This window comes from Lactuca saligna, chromosome 7 (genome assembly GCF_052625555.1).
Source record: "Lactuca saligna cultivar CGN05327 chromosome 7, ASM5262555v1, whole genome shotgun sequence".
NCBI classification, from domain to species: domain Eukaryota; kingdom Viridiplantae; phylum Streptophyta; class Magnoliopsida; order Asterales; family Asteraceae; genus Lactuca; species Lactuca saligna.
In genome coordinates this window covers 180365714-180378980 of record NC_136423.1, presented here as the reverse complement: position 1 = coordinate 180378980, position 13267 = coordinate 180365714, and the positions used below count along the sequence as shown (strand labels likewise).

Genomic DNA, 13267 nt, shown 5'->3' with positions numbered 1-13267 from the left:
TGTGCTATGTAGTGTTCTCTTGATGTAGTTTATAGTGTCTCTACTTATAGTGTATAGTGTTTCCTTAGTATAGTGTATAGTGTTCTCTTCGCATAGTGTATAGCACGTATAGCCTTGTAATTATACTAACCATAGTGCGCATCATAGTAATAGTAGTAATGGGTGGAATCCTTAACTATACCTATTATAGTAAAATAAAGTTGTTTAGTTGAATGCCTTTGATACGTAAAGATATTGCACTGTAGTGAAGGCTTTTATATCTAACACAAAAATATAATATATATATATATATATATATATATATATATATATATATATATATATATATAACTATGAATTCAACGACAGTCTGATAGATAACCTAATACCCTAAGTCCACAATCAAACAAGAATAGGAAATAAGATCAGTTATCAGTTCTAAGTCCTTCAATCCTTACTTATATAAATATATTGGTGTAGATATGATTTGGAAGATAAAATAAGTTTTGAAAATTTCGAAAAGTAGTTTTTAGAAAAATCGAACATGAAAATGAGTTTGATAAATATTTGAAACAACTTTATTGGCAAGGTAAATTGAAAATGTAGAAAATTCTTTTGACAACAAGTTATAAATCAAATATGATTAGTACTATAGCTTGCTTGATTCAACTTGTATCCCCCCCCCCCTCGTAAAAACATTTAAAAGCGTTTGAAAGGTCAATTTAGGGGTATGAACTCACTGTTTAACGTAGAGTCCGAGAGTGCGATTGATATGAGTGCTGAGTGTCAACGGATGCTCTGAATGCAAGTGGTCCCTATTAATCATATGGTGACACATATATACGTTAGATCTAGGGTGTTTCATGACTAAACATGATGGGGAAACACCCTAAGGGCTTGAAATCACCACGACTAAGTGTCCCGTGTCCCATACTTAATGATCTATGCAAGTTTAAGGCTAAATATGAGTATTAGAGTGGGTGTATGGCCATAAAATGAGTGTGAGGCCAGGGAATGCGGCCAGACTTGCGTGTGAGGATACACACTGGAGTGTGTGGCCGTACAGGGGGGTGTGTACGGTCGTACACAGGAGTGTACGGCCGTACACTCCTTGTTTGAGTCCTATGTGTCGATTTTGAGGGGTTTCAAGTGTCAAACTAAGTCTTAGATCGATTATAGAGACCATACCCTCACTTTGGAGGGTGTTTTGAGTGCATGCGGCCACCTGATGAAGGTGTGCGTCCGCACTCCTTCAAGGGGTGAAGAACATGAAGAACACTATGAGTTTTAGGCTTGGATTCAAGTGTTTTACCTCTATAACAAGCTGAAAGATGATGTTTTTTCATGTTTTGGAGGTCTTCTAGGTGTTCTTGGGTGACGTTTTTAGAGAGAGAAAGTAGAGAGAGAGAGAGAGAGAGAAGGTGCAGCCAAAAGTGAATGGAAAGGGGTCCTCTACTATATATAGGGTCGGGTGTGAGGCTGAAGGGGGTTTGCGGTTGGGTGTACGGCTGGCTGGCCACACACTCTAGTGTGCAGCCGCACACACCTCTCTTGGTGTGATTGGCTGGGTTTTGTGATGCAATGCCCTTCCTAACCCTTCCTAAGGCCCATATCTATGATATACTAGGCCTAAAACACTCGCGCGGACCTAACATTTAGCTAAAAGATGCTAAATTCAAGTGAATAATAGATACATGGATTGATTGTATAGTGTAGAAATGTTAGGTTGTCACACCTTAGGAGTCCCTTTTATCTTCTGGATGAAATAGGTTCAAGGATTTAATGGATTAAGAACTTAAAATGGTAACCTTTAGCCACATACAATGCTCACGACGTGGGATGCAAGATCTCATGACATGAGATTCGAGGAGTCCTGTTTTCTGTTAAGATCATTGAAGTTCATGACGTGAGGAGGAGTGATCACATCGTTATGACAGCTCATGTTAATTCTTTAACTAAGTTGACTAGGTTGAACCGAGTCGAGTTGGAATCAGACCGAAAACATTGTCACGACATAACCAAGGTCTGGTCACTACGTGAGTGTCAAATAATGGAAATGTTGACCGTTAAATTTGACCCTGACTAGGGTTGAACAAGTTTGACTTAAGGATATTCTGGATATTTTGGAATGTGTTGAGAAGTGGTCATTTGGTTAGATAGGTGACAGTTAGAGCTAAGATTCGTAGTTAGGAGCTCATCAAATATCGTTCGGAATGTGAGGTGAGTTTTCCTCACTGTACTTGTGAGTCGAAAGCACTAAGGCCGACCCATTGGTTTGATAACCTGCTATTCACTGATATGCTGAGTAAGGAATAGATATACACGCCTATGCTAATTATCGATATGTTAGTCTGGTAAATCTGTAGAACTACCTATGATTTTGGCTGCATGATTATATATATATATATATATATATATATGTGTGTGTGTGTGTGTGTGTGTTTGTTATCTGTTATATGACGACATATTTTATCAGGTTAAGGTTGTACTTCTTTGTGCTGTAGCCAACAAACCCTGGAGCATTCCAGATATAAGCTAAGGGTTGGGTAAGACATGCCAGACTCATACTGAGGGATCAGGAGCATTCCAAATATGTGTTGAGGACCAATTAGTATGCCATACTCGTACTGAGGGTTGAACATTGGTATTCTAGTCCGATGAATGATTGGGTTAGGGAGCAATCTAGACATAAGCTGTGGGCCCTGAAGGCAAGCCAAACTTATGATGTGGGCTCAAGAGTAGGCCATATATGAGCTATGGGCCTGAGAGGAAAGCCAAACTCATATTGTGGGCTTAAGGGTAATCCAATCTTTTAGCTGTGGACCCAATACATATTATTATTTGTATTTGTCATTTGTTTGTGTTTGTACTTTCGGGGAACTCACTAAGCTTTGTGCTTACAATTGTAGTTTATGATTTCTGGTAGTTCAGAGGACCTTGGGATGGCGAAGGCATGACCATACATATCCTGATTTTATTGTGTTGATCTTGGAGACTCTGATTTTAAATAATGTTTTTGGAAACAATGCTTTTGTAAATAATTTTATTAGTCAATAAGTTGTTTTGAAAAAGTTTAAAATTTGTTGTAATTTTTAGGGATGTTATAAGTTGGTATCAGAGCCTTGGTTTGATTGAATTTGAGGAACATTCATGTGAATTCAGTCTCAAACTAAGGAAAAGGATTTTAAAAATAGTTCTCGGAGTAAGGGTTTTAAAAATAAATTTCAAATTTACTTTAAAAAATAACCATAATAGGATGTGATGTGTATGATCAGTCTGAGCCAGTAAGTAGACCCCAAATTACCACACTGTTACTTGATATTGTGATATGTTAGAACTACATGCTAGTGATATGCTAGGGATCTTTAGGAATTGCATGATAGAATTGCCTAACTATATGATGCCTGATAGCCTAAGGTCTTCCTTATATGAAATTGACATCATTATTGTAGTTTCTTAGTGTATGCATCATAGTAGTACATAATTAAGATTATATAGCCTGAGAATGTTTGGTTTAGCCTTATTTCTTGATCTTGTTTGATGAAGGTCTTAGTTTAGAATTAAGTGTTCGATTGTCTATAGGATCTGGTGTTATGTATGATTAGCATACACGACGATTGTAGGGTTGGTGGAAGTTTCATGAGTGGGTGCAGTATATGGTGGGTCAGTATGAGGATTATTAGCCACTCTTGAGTGAGTGAGTTCAGGGTGAACGTGTATCCAAGATGCGGTGAGATAGAGATCGAGAATTTCGTATGAGGACTTGTCTGATTTTATTGTGTTTTAGTGCCAGTCGACTGCACTACTCGAATGTTGCTTGCTTGCTTTGTGCTTTGTAGGGCTCATATTGATGGTTGCTAACTATCAAATGAATACATTCAGTTACATGATATGGAGGTCAAGTAATCCTAGAGTGAAGGATTTTGCACTATTATGCAGCTCTCATTTGAGTCTAACCGTTGTAGGGTTGGGTGCGTTAGTCAAAAGATTATTTAAGTTTTATTGCATGTAACTGTATTTATGAAGTGGTTGGGTGCGTTGTAGGGTTGGTCTATTTATTTCTAAGTCCTTCTTATATTTGTTTCTTATCTATTTCATTTTATCTAAAACCTCAAAAACAGAAAAACACAAAAAGATTTTTGTTCTTTTTCATTTTTTATTCCAGAAAAACCCGAAAAAAAGCCAAAAAGATTGTATTTTGTTGTTTGGCTGCGAAGCGACATTACTCTTATGCAAAAGGCTACGAGATTCACAATTTGTCTCATCAAGCTCATATTGGTTTTTGAAATATTCCGTTCTTTAGAGGAATTCGGAATTTTGGTATTTTACTCGACGAATAAAGCTATTATTCACTGGTTTCTTCTGTGTTTTGCTGGTTATTCGTTGGTTCTTTGAGGTTTATGATGATATTGCGACAACATGGGTACAAAAGTGCAAGATTTCAAATTCAAATATTATTTGTACGAATTTTTGATGATTATTTCTTCAGATCTGATGGGTTGTGAGGAATTCATATTAGCCTTGGGAAAGCTTTCATGTTAAACTTGCTTTTCTTGTATAGAGTAAGTTGTTGGTGATTCTTCTTAACTTTCTAAATTCTCTCCAAAGTCTCTGTTGAAGATTCAATAAGGGGGTGATGATTGTTCAAGGGAGAGTTCACATTTCCAGATCTATGTTATTTGAAGATGATATTTTTTAGATATGATTTCTCTCTTTGAAGACCCCAAGTTCAAATGAGTCTTACAATTGAATAGGGAGAAATGCCAAGAAGATATAAATCGTGATCTTCATCCGTTTTAACATTAGGGGGGATTATTAGGTATTGGAGATATAGAAACTGATTTGACATTTCATGTTGATTATTGAAGACTCTTAGTCTTTGTAGTGGGTTTAGTTATTTAACACATGTTTTATTTCATCCACTATAAATAGTCTTTAACTTAACTTGTTAGGTAAGCTTCCTATAAAAACTCCCTTTCTATATTAGTATTAATTAGGTTGAGAAAACCCAAAGTTCTTTGTATGTTCCATTTCTTAATGGGAAATCTCTAGAAAATTCATAATATTTCATCTTAATTTACGAAAAAAATCCCAAACTAAAATTTGTTTATGAAAAAGTCCAAATTACTGGTAAAAACGAAGATTTGACCATTTTTTTCCGGTTTACCGGTTTCATTACTTATACGGTTCCATTAAAATTTCATTATTTTACCATAATTTACGAATAAGTCTTAAACTAAAATTAAGTGATGATTTAGCTCTTTTTTCCCTATAACATACATATTAGCAATGATTAAGACGCATAATCATTAAATAAGCTGATGATATGAATATGCTATGTCATATAATGTTATGTTTACTATAAAAACGATATCATGATATACTGCATATTTTTTGGAAATATAAAATGCATCCAATGAAAACTGTAATAATTACATAAAATAGCAACGAATTCGTCATTTTTAAGTTTATAAGAAATTTCAAATTATTTATCTAATCTTATGTAACCCAGCATATCCATCACACCAGCTCATTTTTCGCAATTTCCCCCCAAAAAAACATACATTTTATCGGTTTCATTGTTGATCTGGATACATAATCATAAATAAGCTGATGCGATGGATATCAAATTTACGGTAAATGTAACATTATATAACCTATTATATCCATCTTATCAGTTAATTTAATGAATAGACATTAGATCAACAATGAACCTGATAAAATGTGTGTTAAAAGAAGAAAATGACTAAGTCACTACTTAATTTTATTTTGGAACTTATTCGTATGATAAAATAATATGACTTAAATGTAACTGGGTAAGTAATGAAACCGGCAAACCGTGAAAATGGATCAAATCGTCATTGTTATCGGTAATTGAGATTTTTTCGTAAACAAATTTTAGTTTGACACTTTTTTCGTAAATTAAGGTAAAATATTAGGATTTTTTTTGAAGATTTCATTTTTTTAATCAATAAGATACAAGAGCTTTGCCCAGATTATTTGCAAACTGTATATGATTGATTCATCATTCTTATTTTAATTCCACACACACGATTTTGTTTTGGCCTTCAGACCAACTACCATTTGACCGTATCAATCTCCAACTCACAGTTAATTTTGTCTAAATATGTTCGTTATCAAAGAAAGACATGTAAATAGAATATTAAAAAAAAACTTATTTAGAAAATCCACAAAAGGTTCAACATGAATAATTTTTATGAAGAACATATTTTGCAAAAAATGAATTACTCTAAAGAGTATATTTTGCCAACAAAATTATTATATTACAAGAAAATAAATATCCACTTAAATTAAACTTTAAAAAAATAATGGTTGGCTAAACAAACATTTTATTTTATCATATATACATCATTTTCAATTATTTATTTTTTTTATTAGTTAAAACTTATTGCTTATTATAATAATTAGCCATATGTTGAATTTTGATAAATAATATACATAAGATATCTATTTAATTTATTAACAACCAAAAAATATACAAATATTACAGCCAACAAATTATTAATGTCAACAAACTAAATATTGGGAAAATCCAAAAAAGATGACGTAGATTATGATGAATTATATTTATCTCAACAAACATATAAAATATATTTTTTTCACACAAAAAAAAATAGTAGAATTATTAATTCTGCTAACGTGAGCCAAGAGGTGATCTTAAATCAAATGGAGCCAAAAATGGAAAGGCAAAACACGTGTTCGGGAAGGCGTTACCCACGACCATGACCAAAGCATTTGGATTTGGTACTAATTTTTGTCCCCAACTGCCTCTTTTGTTTTACTTTTGATCTTAAAATAGACCGTGGGCCCCACAGCCCATTCTCCAGTCCACGTGTCATATACCGCCTGCGTGGCAGTTTTTCCCAGATAACCTTTTGACTACACCGTATTTCCCTCCGTATAAACCACCGTAGCTACTTTTATTGAAGAAAACGCTTTGCCCTTACTTTTCGCATAAATTACGGACTTGACCCAATTTTCTGTTGGTTATTGTGTACCAGTCAGTCAAGTCACACGAAAGCCTCTCATAAATACGCAAAACCCCACCCCACCACACCCCACACCAGAAATCAATTACGTTTTCAGCAACAAACAAACAACAAACCCTCAATAAACCCCAAATCACGGAACCACAATTGAATTCTCTGTATGGAAGTTGAACCTCCGAATGTGAATCTCTTCTCTCCAAGCATTCTTCTGTCCAACAGGTTTTTTTGAATTTTGATACATCTTCTTCGACTTTGTTGTTTCATTGGATTTGAGTTGTTTCATACTGATTCTTCGGGCATATTGTAGGGAGATGATTGATCAAGGAAATAAGAATGTGTACGACGATGGTGTGAGATTTGGATATGGAATGGGGGAGATGGAGAGTGGAAATGGACTGCTTCCGATGTATGTTTCGTCTGGAATGATGATGGATATGATACCGGCGACTGGTTTGAAAGCCGACAGCGGACTCACTTACAGTCTTCCGATTTCGAGGAAACGTTCGCGTGATTCGTCTTCGTTTGATCCGACGGTTTTATCTTTTCCGAATGCTCAGTTTGTGAATCAGAACCAGAATGCAACGTTTACGTTTCTCGGTCATGACATCTCCATGCAAATCTATCAACAACAGCTTGAGATTGATCGGTTCATTGCTCTTCAGGTATGAATTTGAATTGAATTAAGAGAATCCAAGTGCTCTAAATGAATTTTGATTTTTTTTTTTTATTACGATAACGTACGTGTTCTAATTGAAATCAAATTGTTTGTTTGTTTGTTATCCATTTAATTACAGACGGAAAAGTTGAGAACAGAGATCGAAGCAACGCGAAGGAGAAACTCGATGAGGTTAATCGCAGCAGCGGAGGAACGAATCAAGAAGAGATTGAGATCTAAAGACGAGGAAATCGTGAAGATCAGCAAGTTGAATTCTGCTTTAGAAGAAAAAGTGAAATCCCTAAGCGTAGAGAATCAAATATGGCAACAAATGGCTCAAACAAACGAAGCTACAGCCAATGTTCTACGTCGCAATCTTCAAAGAATCCTAACCCAAATTCAACAACAACAACAACAACAAAATCAAACCGATCACGCAGATAATAATAAAACTTCAGTCGACGATGTTGAATCATGCTGCGGAAGCAATTACGAGGAAGAAGAAGAAGAGGTAAACGTAAACGTAAACGTAAAAGTAATTATTCCTCCTCCGAATCAAGGTAATGATACTACTGGCGACAATAATGGCAGCAGATTGAACAGAAGGTGCAGAAATTGTGGGAAGGTGGAGTCATGCGTGTTACTGCTACCTTGCAGACATCTCTGTATCTGTACTGAATGTGAATTCTCCATCAACGTCTGCCCTATCTGTAAATCAACCAAAAACGCTACTGTACATGTTAATATGAGTTAAATTTTGACACAGAACAGATACAGGTATTTTTTTTTTTTTTTAAAAAAAAAAAAAAAAAAAAAAACTAAATAAAATAATAGCAATCTATTATTTTCAGTGTCATTATTGCCATTTGCCAACCAGCCAAGTTAAGTTTTTGTTTTTGGACTATTAATTATCATCGATCCAATCGGTTTTGTTTGGTCACCATCGTGGATTTATATTCTTTAACACCATTTTTGAAACAATCTTTTATTATTATTAGTCACTTTCAGTTACAGGAAAATGATTACCCATTACAGTTTTGCAATTATTATTTCCACGATTGCCGATCAATTTTTTGCCCATAAAAATTGTGACCAATACAATAACTCTTCAAATAAATTGAAAATTTTTAGGTGGTTTGATATGTTTTTTTATTAAATTTAATAAGAAGTTAATTCTGAGTTGGTTAGATTCAAATCGTATGATATTATAGTTAGACGATTTTAATTCGGTGTTAAAGGCTATTGTGTTTTTTTAATCGAGTATGATAAAAAACTGATATTAATTCAATTTTACTTTTGTAAAATAAATAAATCATCAAAACATTTGACAAATAAATTCATGATATTTATTAGTTTTAACATTATTAATTAATTTTTTAATTTTAATGCAAGAGAAATTGGAAGGAAGAAAAGATACATAGATAGATTAAGACTATTATATTGTTAAATTTAAGTCATATTTTTATTAACTCATTAAGTTTTTTTTTTTTGTTCAAATTAAATAAAAGACAATAATGTGAAACAATATTGATCAAATTCATAAGCGGGAAGAGTTGTGTGGAGAAAAGAAAATAGGTGAAAGACTAATGCCTTAAAATGCACAAAGTCTTATTTTTAAGTTTATGTTTATTATTTATTTTGTTCAAATTAAGTAACATCATGTAAAAACAAGGTGATGATTTTTTTTGACTTAACATGTTTAATTGGTTAAACATTAAATTTTGATAATTATATATGGTTGGTTGGTTTAAACTTGTTTTTAGTTTAAACCATCAACTTATTATGTTCGAATTACATAAAAAAAATATCCCTCATTATATTTATAAATATTTCAATTTTCAAGGTGAGAAGAATTGAGAGGAAAAACAAAATACATAAAAGAGTAGTGTCTTATAATGAAGTCTTGTTCTTTGGTTTATAATGAACATTGAGTATTAGGAACATCTTATAATACTACTTTGGTGTTATCTCATATTCTATATCATCTTTGGTCTTATAATACCTTATAATACCAATCGAGAAAATAATCACCATATTAAGAACATATTATAACACTCCTTATTAGAGTATTAGCTGTAAGATTCATGTATTATATATTTTTATTAAAAAAATAAACAAACATGAATATCTAAAAATTTACAAAATTTACATTTATAAGAAAAAAGAGTAAAATATTAATTATTAAAATTGAAGTGTTTATTTATTTTTTAAATTTAAACTAATAATTTAAATAAACAAACATAAAAAATAATTGGATTCAATTTAAAAAATTAGAAATTATAAGAAAAGTTGTATTAATGAATTGGATATACATTTATTACATTTAAGTATTATATGAAATTTAATAAAATGGAAAAACCACAAAATAATACATGAATATAATTTAATATAAATTTACCACAAAATGACATGTGACATAATGCATAAGAAGATGACAACTGACAAAATTATTTATGGATGATTGGTATGAGCAACATTTTATAACACCACTAGGCGAATTCTAGCACGTTACACATAAACATCTATATAGCTGAAATATTTATAAATATATGTTTTTTTAAATATAATAATAATGTTGTTAAATTTGATATAATAATTGGTATACTAAGTTGATATAATATATTGATTATTTTGAATTATATATATATATATATATATATATATATATATATATATATATATATATATATATATATATATATATATATATTAAAACTACATAATCTCAATCTTTTGAATGATCTTTACCCGCGTGTTACTCATGATTAAAATTAAATATAACATATGGTTTAATGTTATTTATAGTTGTTATTGTTAATTAATTTTTTAAAATTTATTTGCTTAATGTTTTAATTTCTATCGTTGTAATTATTTAAAACATCAAATAATTTTTATTTTTTTATTTTTATTTTTTATTTTAAAGCTAACAATATAATCATTTATATAGAGTTATTTTTATCTATTGTTATTGCAAGTTTTTTAAGCTACTTATTTGAAAACTTGTGTAAGGTCCTGAAACGGATCTTATCAGTGATCAAGCAAACAAAACAATCAATAACAACGAGAATGAAGTAGAAACAGAAATAAGAACAAGCTTGCACATGCTTCTATTAATGAAAAATGTATGGTACAACTCGTCTATGGCAACCGTGAACTCCGATGGCATCAAAAACCAATAAAGACTTACAAGACCTCTATATAGTGACCTGGGCCGACTTGGGTTTACGGCCGTAAATAGCTTACGACTGTAAACTCATGCTCTGGCCGTAAACTCCTATACAAGCTACCAAAATGCATTTATACTAAAAAGAACCTATTACAACGAAAGACTAGACCAAACCATTAATTAGACCCTTCAATCTCCCCCTTGGTTTGGTGCTAGCTTGAAGTTAATCTTTGTCAATTACCATTACATCTGCCTGCCCCATTGTCCCATTCCACATGCGCTTATTTATGATCTCAGCAACCATGGATGTGTATTCCTTCGCGGCTGACTCAAATATCTCCTCAGCAACTTTAATTTTATGAAGGCTTAGATGATGAATGTCCCATTTCCTGAACTGGAACAAATCCCTTCGATCATACAGACGGATGCATCCATCTTTTAGTTTGATAACAACAAACGATGTAGTTTCATCGAATACCTAATAAAGCATGGAGCTTAAGGATCCATCTGGGTAACTTTGAAGCACGGGGATTTGTTTGACCTGATTTGTTGCTGGCCACATCACCACCTGAAGTGGATGACTAGTTTTGGGATCTATGACATCAGGATAATGCTTTCTGAAAAACTCAACAATCTTCATGGAGGGAAAGCCCTTTTTCACCTGATCTTCAAGAAAATGTTTGAACTGAGTTTCCTGTTGATTATCTGAAGGGTTGGCAAAAGGAGATTGGGACAACTCTGAAAGATCCACCCTAGTCCACGAATTAAAATCATGACAATATTTATAGAGCTCCATGTTGCCACTCTTTCTCTGCATGATCCACATATTTAGGGTGTCATAAAACCCCTAGAAATGATACCTGACCGATCACCATACGTGTCTCTAAACCGTACAGCCTCAAGATCCGTAACAGTGATTGCAGATTGATTCCCTGGTGCATTTTTTTCGGAACTCCTCTTGAACAAGAGTTGTCCCTTTTGAGCAGCTTTAGCTTGTCTATCGTGAATAATTTCTGCAAAATGTGGAGCATGAGCGGGTTCTTCTTCAAAACGATCTACGACCCGTGAAGTTTGAGCAGTTGGCACGACAATAGGATGAGCATGAGAATGAAGATTGATTCCGTACTCATCTACAGATGTTTTATATTTGGCACCAAGATCTTCTTTAAGCTTCTTTTTTAAATCAAAATAACTAGAAGTCAGAATATTAAAATGAGCTTGAAGCTCAGAGATTTGCTTGGTCTTTGTTGCCCTATCTTCCTGAAGATCAGAAACTTGAATTTTCAGATTTGTATTCTCGCTCAAAAAGATCTTCTACTCGAATTCTGAGCTCTATATTCTTCTGGTCAAGCACATTCACTCTCCTTTGAATCTTATCAACCACAGAGTCATCTTCTCCCGAATGACCTTCTCTAAAAGAAATTCCTTTAGCTTTAGAAGAAGGTGCAACAATTTGTTCCTGGGCAAGATGCAAATCCAACCGCACAGAGGCCTCATCAAGATCTGCTCTTGGAGTAGAAAATCCTGGTGGAGCAGAGGAGCCACCGACTTCAAAAATGGTGATAGGACCTCCACATAAAGGTTATGTTGATACAATAGTAGGGGTAGTTGTTGGCGTAATTGGCAATCCATGAGTCAAGTTAGAATCCAGAGGCCCAAACCTAGGATAACGTCTTCTTCTTTTGGATGGAGGCTGTAAGGTCAGGTCTGTTGTGCGATCACCTTGAAGTGGTTCAAATGTAGGTGAGGCACCGTCAAGGGGAGGAATCCCTGACATTGTCACCATTGGAGTTGTAAAACCAACCACTTGCTTTGTAGAAATGGGCGTTGAATCAAGAACGTCTTCAGAATCCCTTATCTCCATTGCTGGGAGAGCAACATCACTGATATTATCAAGCAAAGTGTAAAGGTTGACATTCGACAAGAAATCATCATTACTTCCAAAATTGGTAGGAATTTCATCTCTATCAAAACCTGTATGGTTAAGTGTTGGATTAGTGTCTAAGTCCATAACTATTTTGGTATGTACTTGACCCGATGGTGCATGGTCCTTTTGGGTTGCCTTCACTAAAGCAACTTGATTGGAGAAATGAATAAAGAGAGAGGATAGTATGATTTATTAATATGTTATAAGAATAATATATTAAAGGAGAAATCATATTTGTTTAATTAATATTGGTTAATAATTAATTAAGAATTAGTTTTGTGATCAAATGTAATTAATTAAACTAGAGGGGCTGAATTGTAATTATGTGATAGTTACAAAATAAGGTAAGGATTATCTTATATATATGGTGAACGAATTTGAGGTGTAAATCCCTTAGAATTCGAGTATGATAAGGATTCAAGGATTATCTTATTGGTTGCTTAATGGATAATCAACTAGATAAGGATAATGACTGAAACCCTATCTCTACACCTATATAAACACCCCTAGGGCCATGAATTCGGGTATCC

General features: G+C 33.3%; 1 protein-coding gene across 1 annotated transcript; it reads left to right on the top strand.

Moving 5' to 3' along the window:
• The first annotated feature begins 7037 nt into the window (after window positions 1-7037).
• Window positions 7038-8434, top strand: BRG3 (SBP (S-ribonuclease binding protein) family protein). Its single transcript, XM_078965428.1, has 3 exons — window positions 7038-7208; window positions 7297-7651; window positions 7784-8434. The coding sequence occupies exons 1-3, from the start codon at window positions 7150-7152 to the stop codon at window positions 8396-8398; spliced, it is 1029 nt and encodes a 342-aa protein (XP_078821554.1). The 5' UTR covers window positions 7038-7149; the 3' UTR covers window positions 8399-8434.
• The last annotated feature ends 4833 nt before the right edge of the window (window positions 8435-13267 follow it).

Excerpts from the sequence above, each read along its gene's own strand:
- BRG3 (XM_078965428.1), top strand. The coding sequence starts at position 7,150 with ATGGAAGTTGAACCTCCGAATGTGAATCTCTTCTCTCCAAGCATTCTT. Across the intron at positions 7,209-7,296 it reads AGCATTCTTCTGTCCAACAG|GGAGATGATTGATCAAGGAA; the intron begins GTTTTTTTGAAT and ends GGCATATTGTAG. Across the intron at positions 7,652-7,783 it reads ATCGGTTCATTGCTCTTCAG|ACGGAAAAGTTGAGAACAGA; the intron begins GTATGAATTTGA and ends ATTTAATTACAG.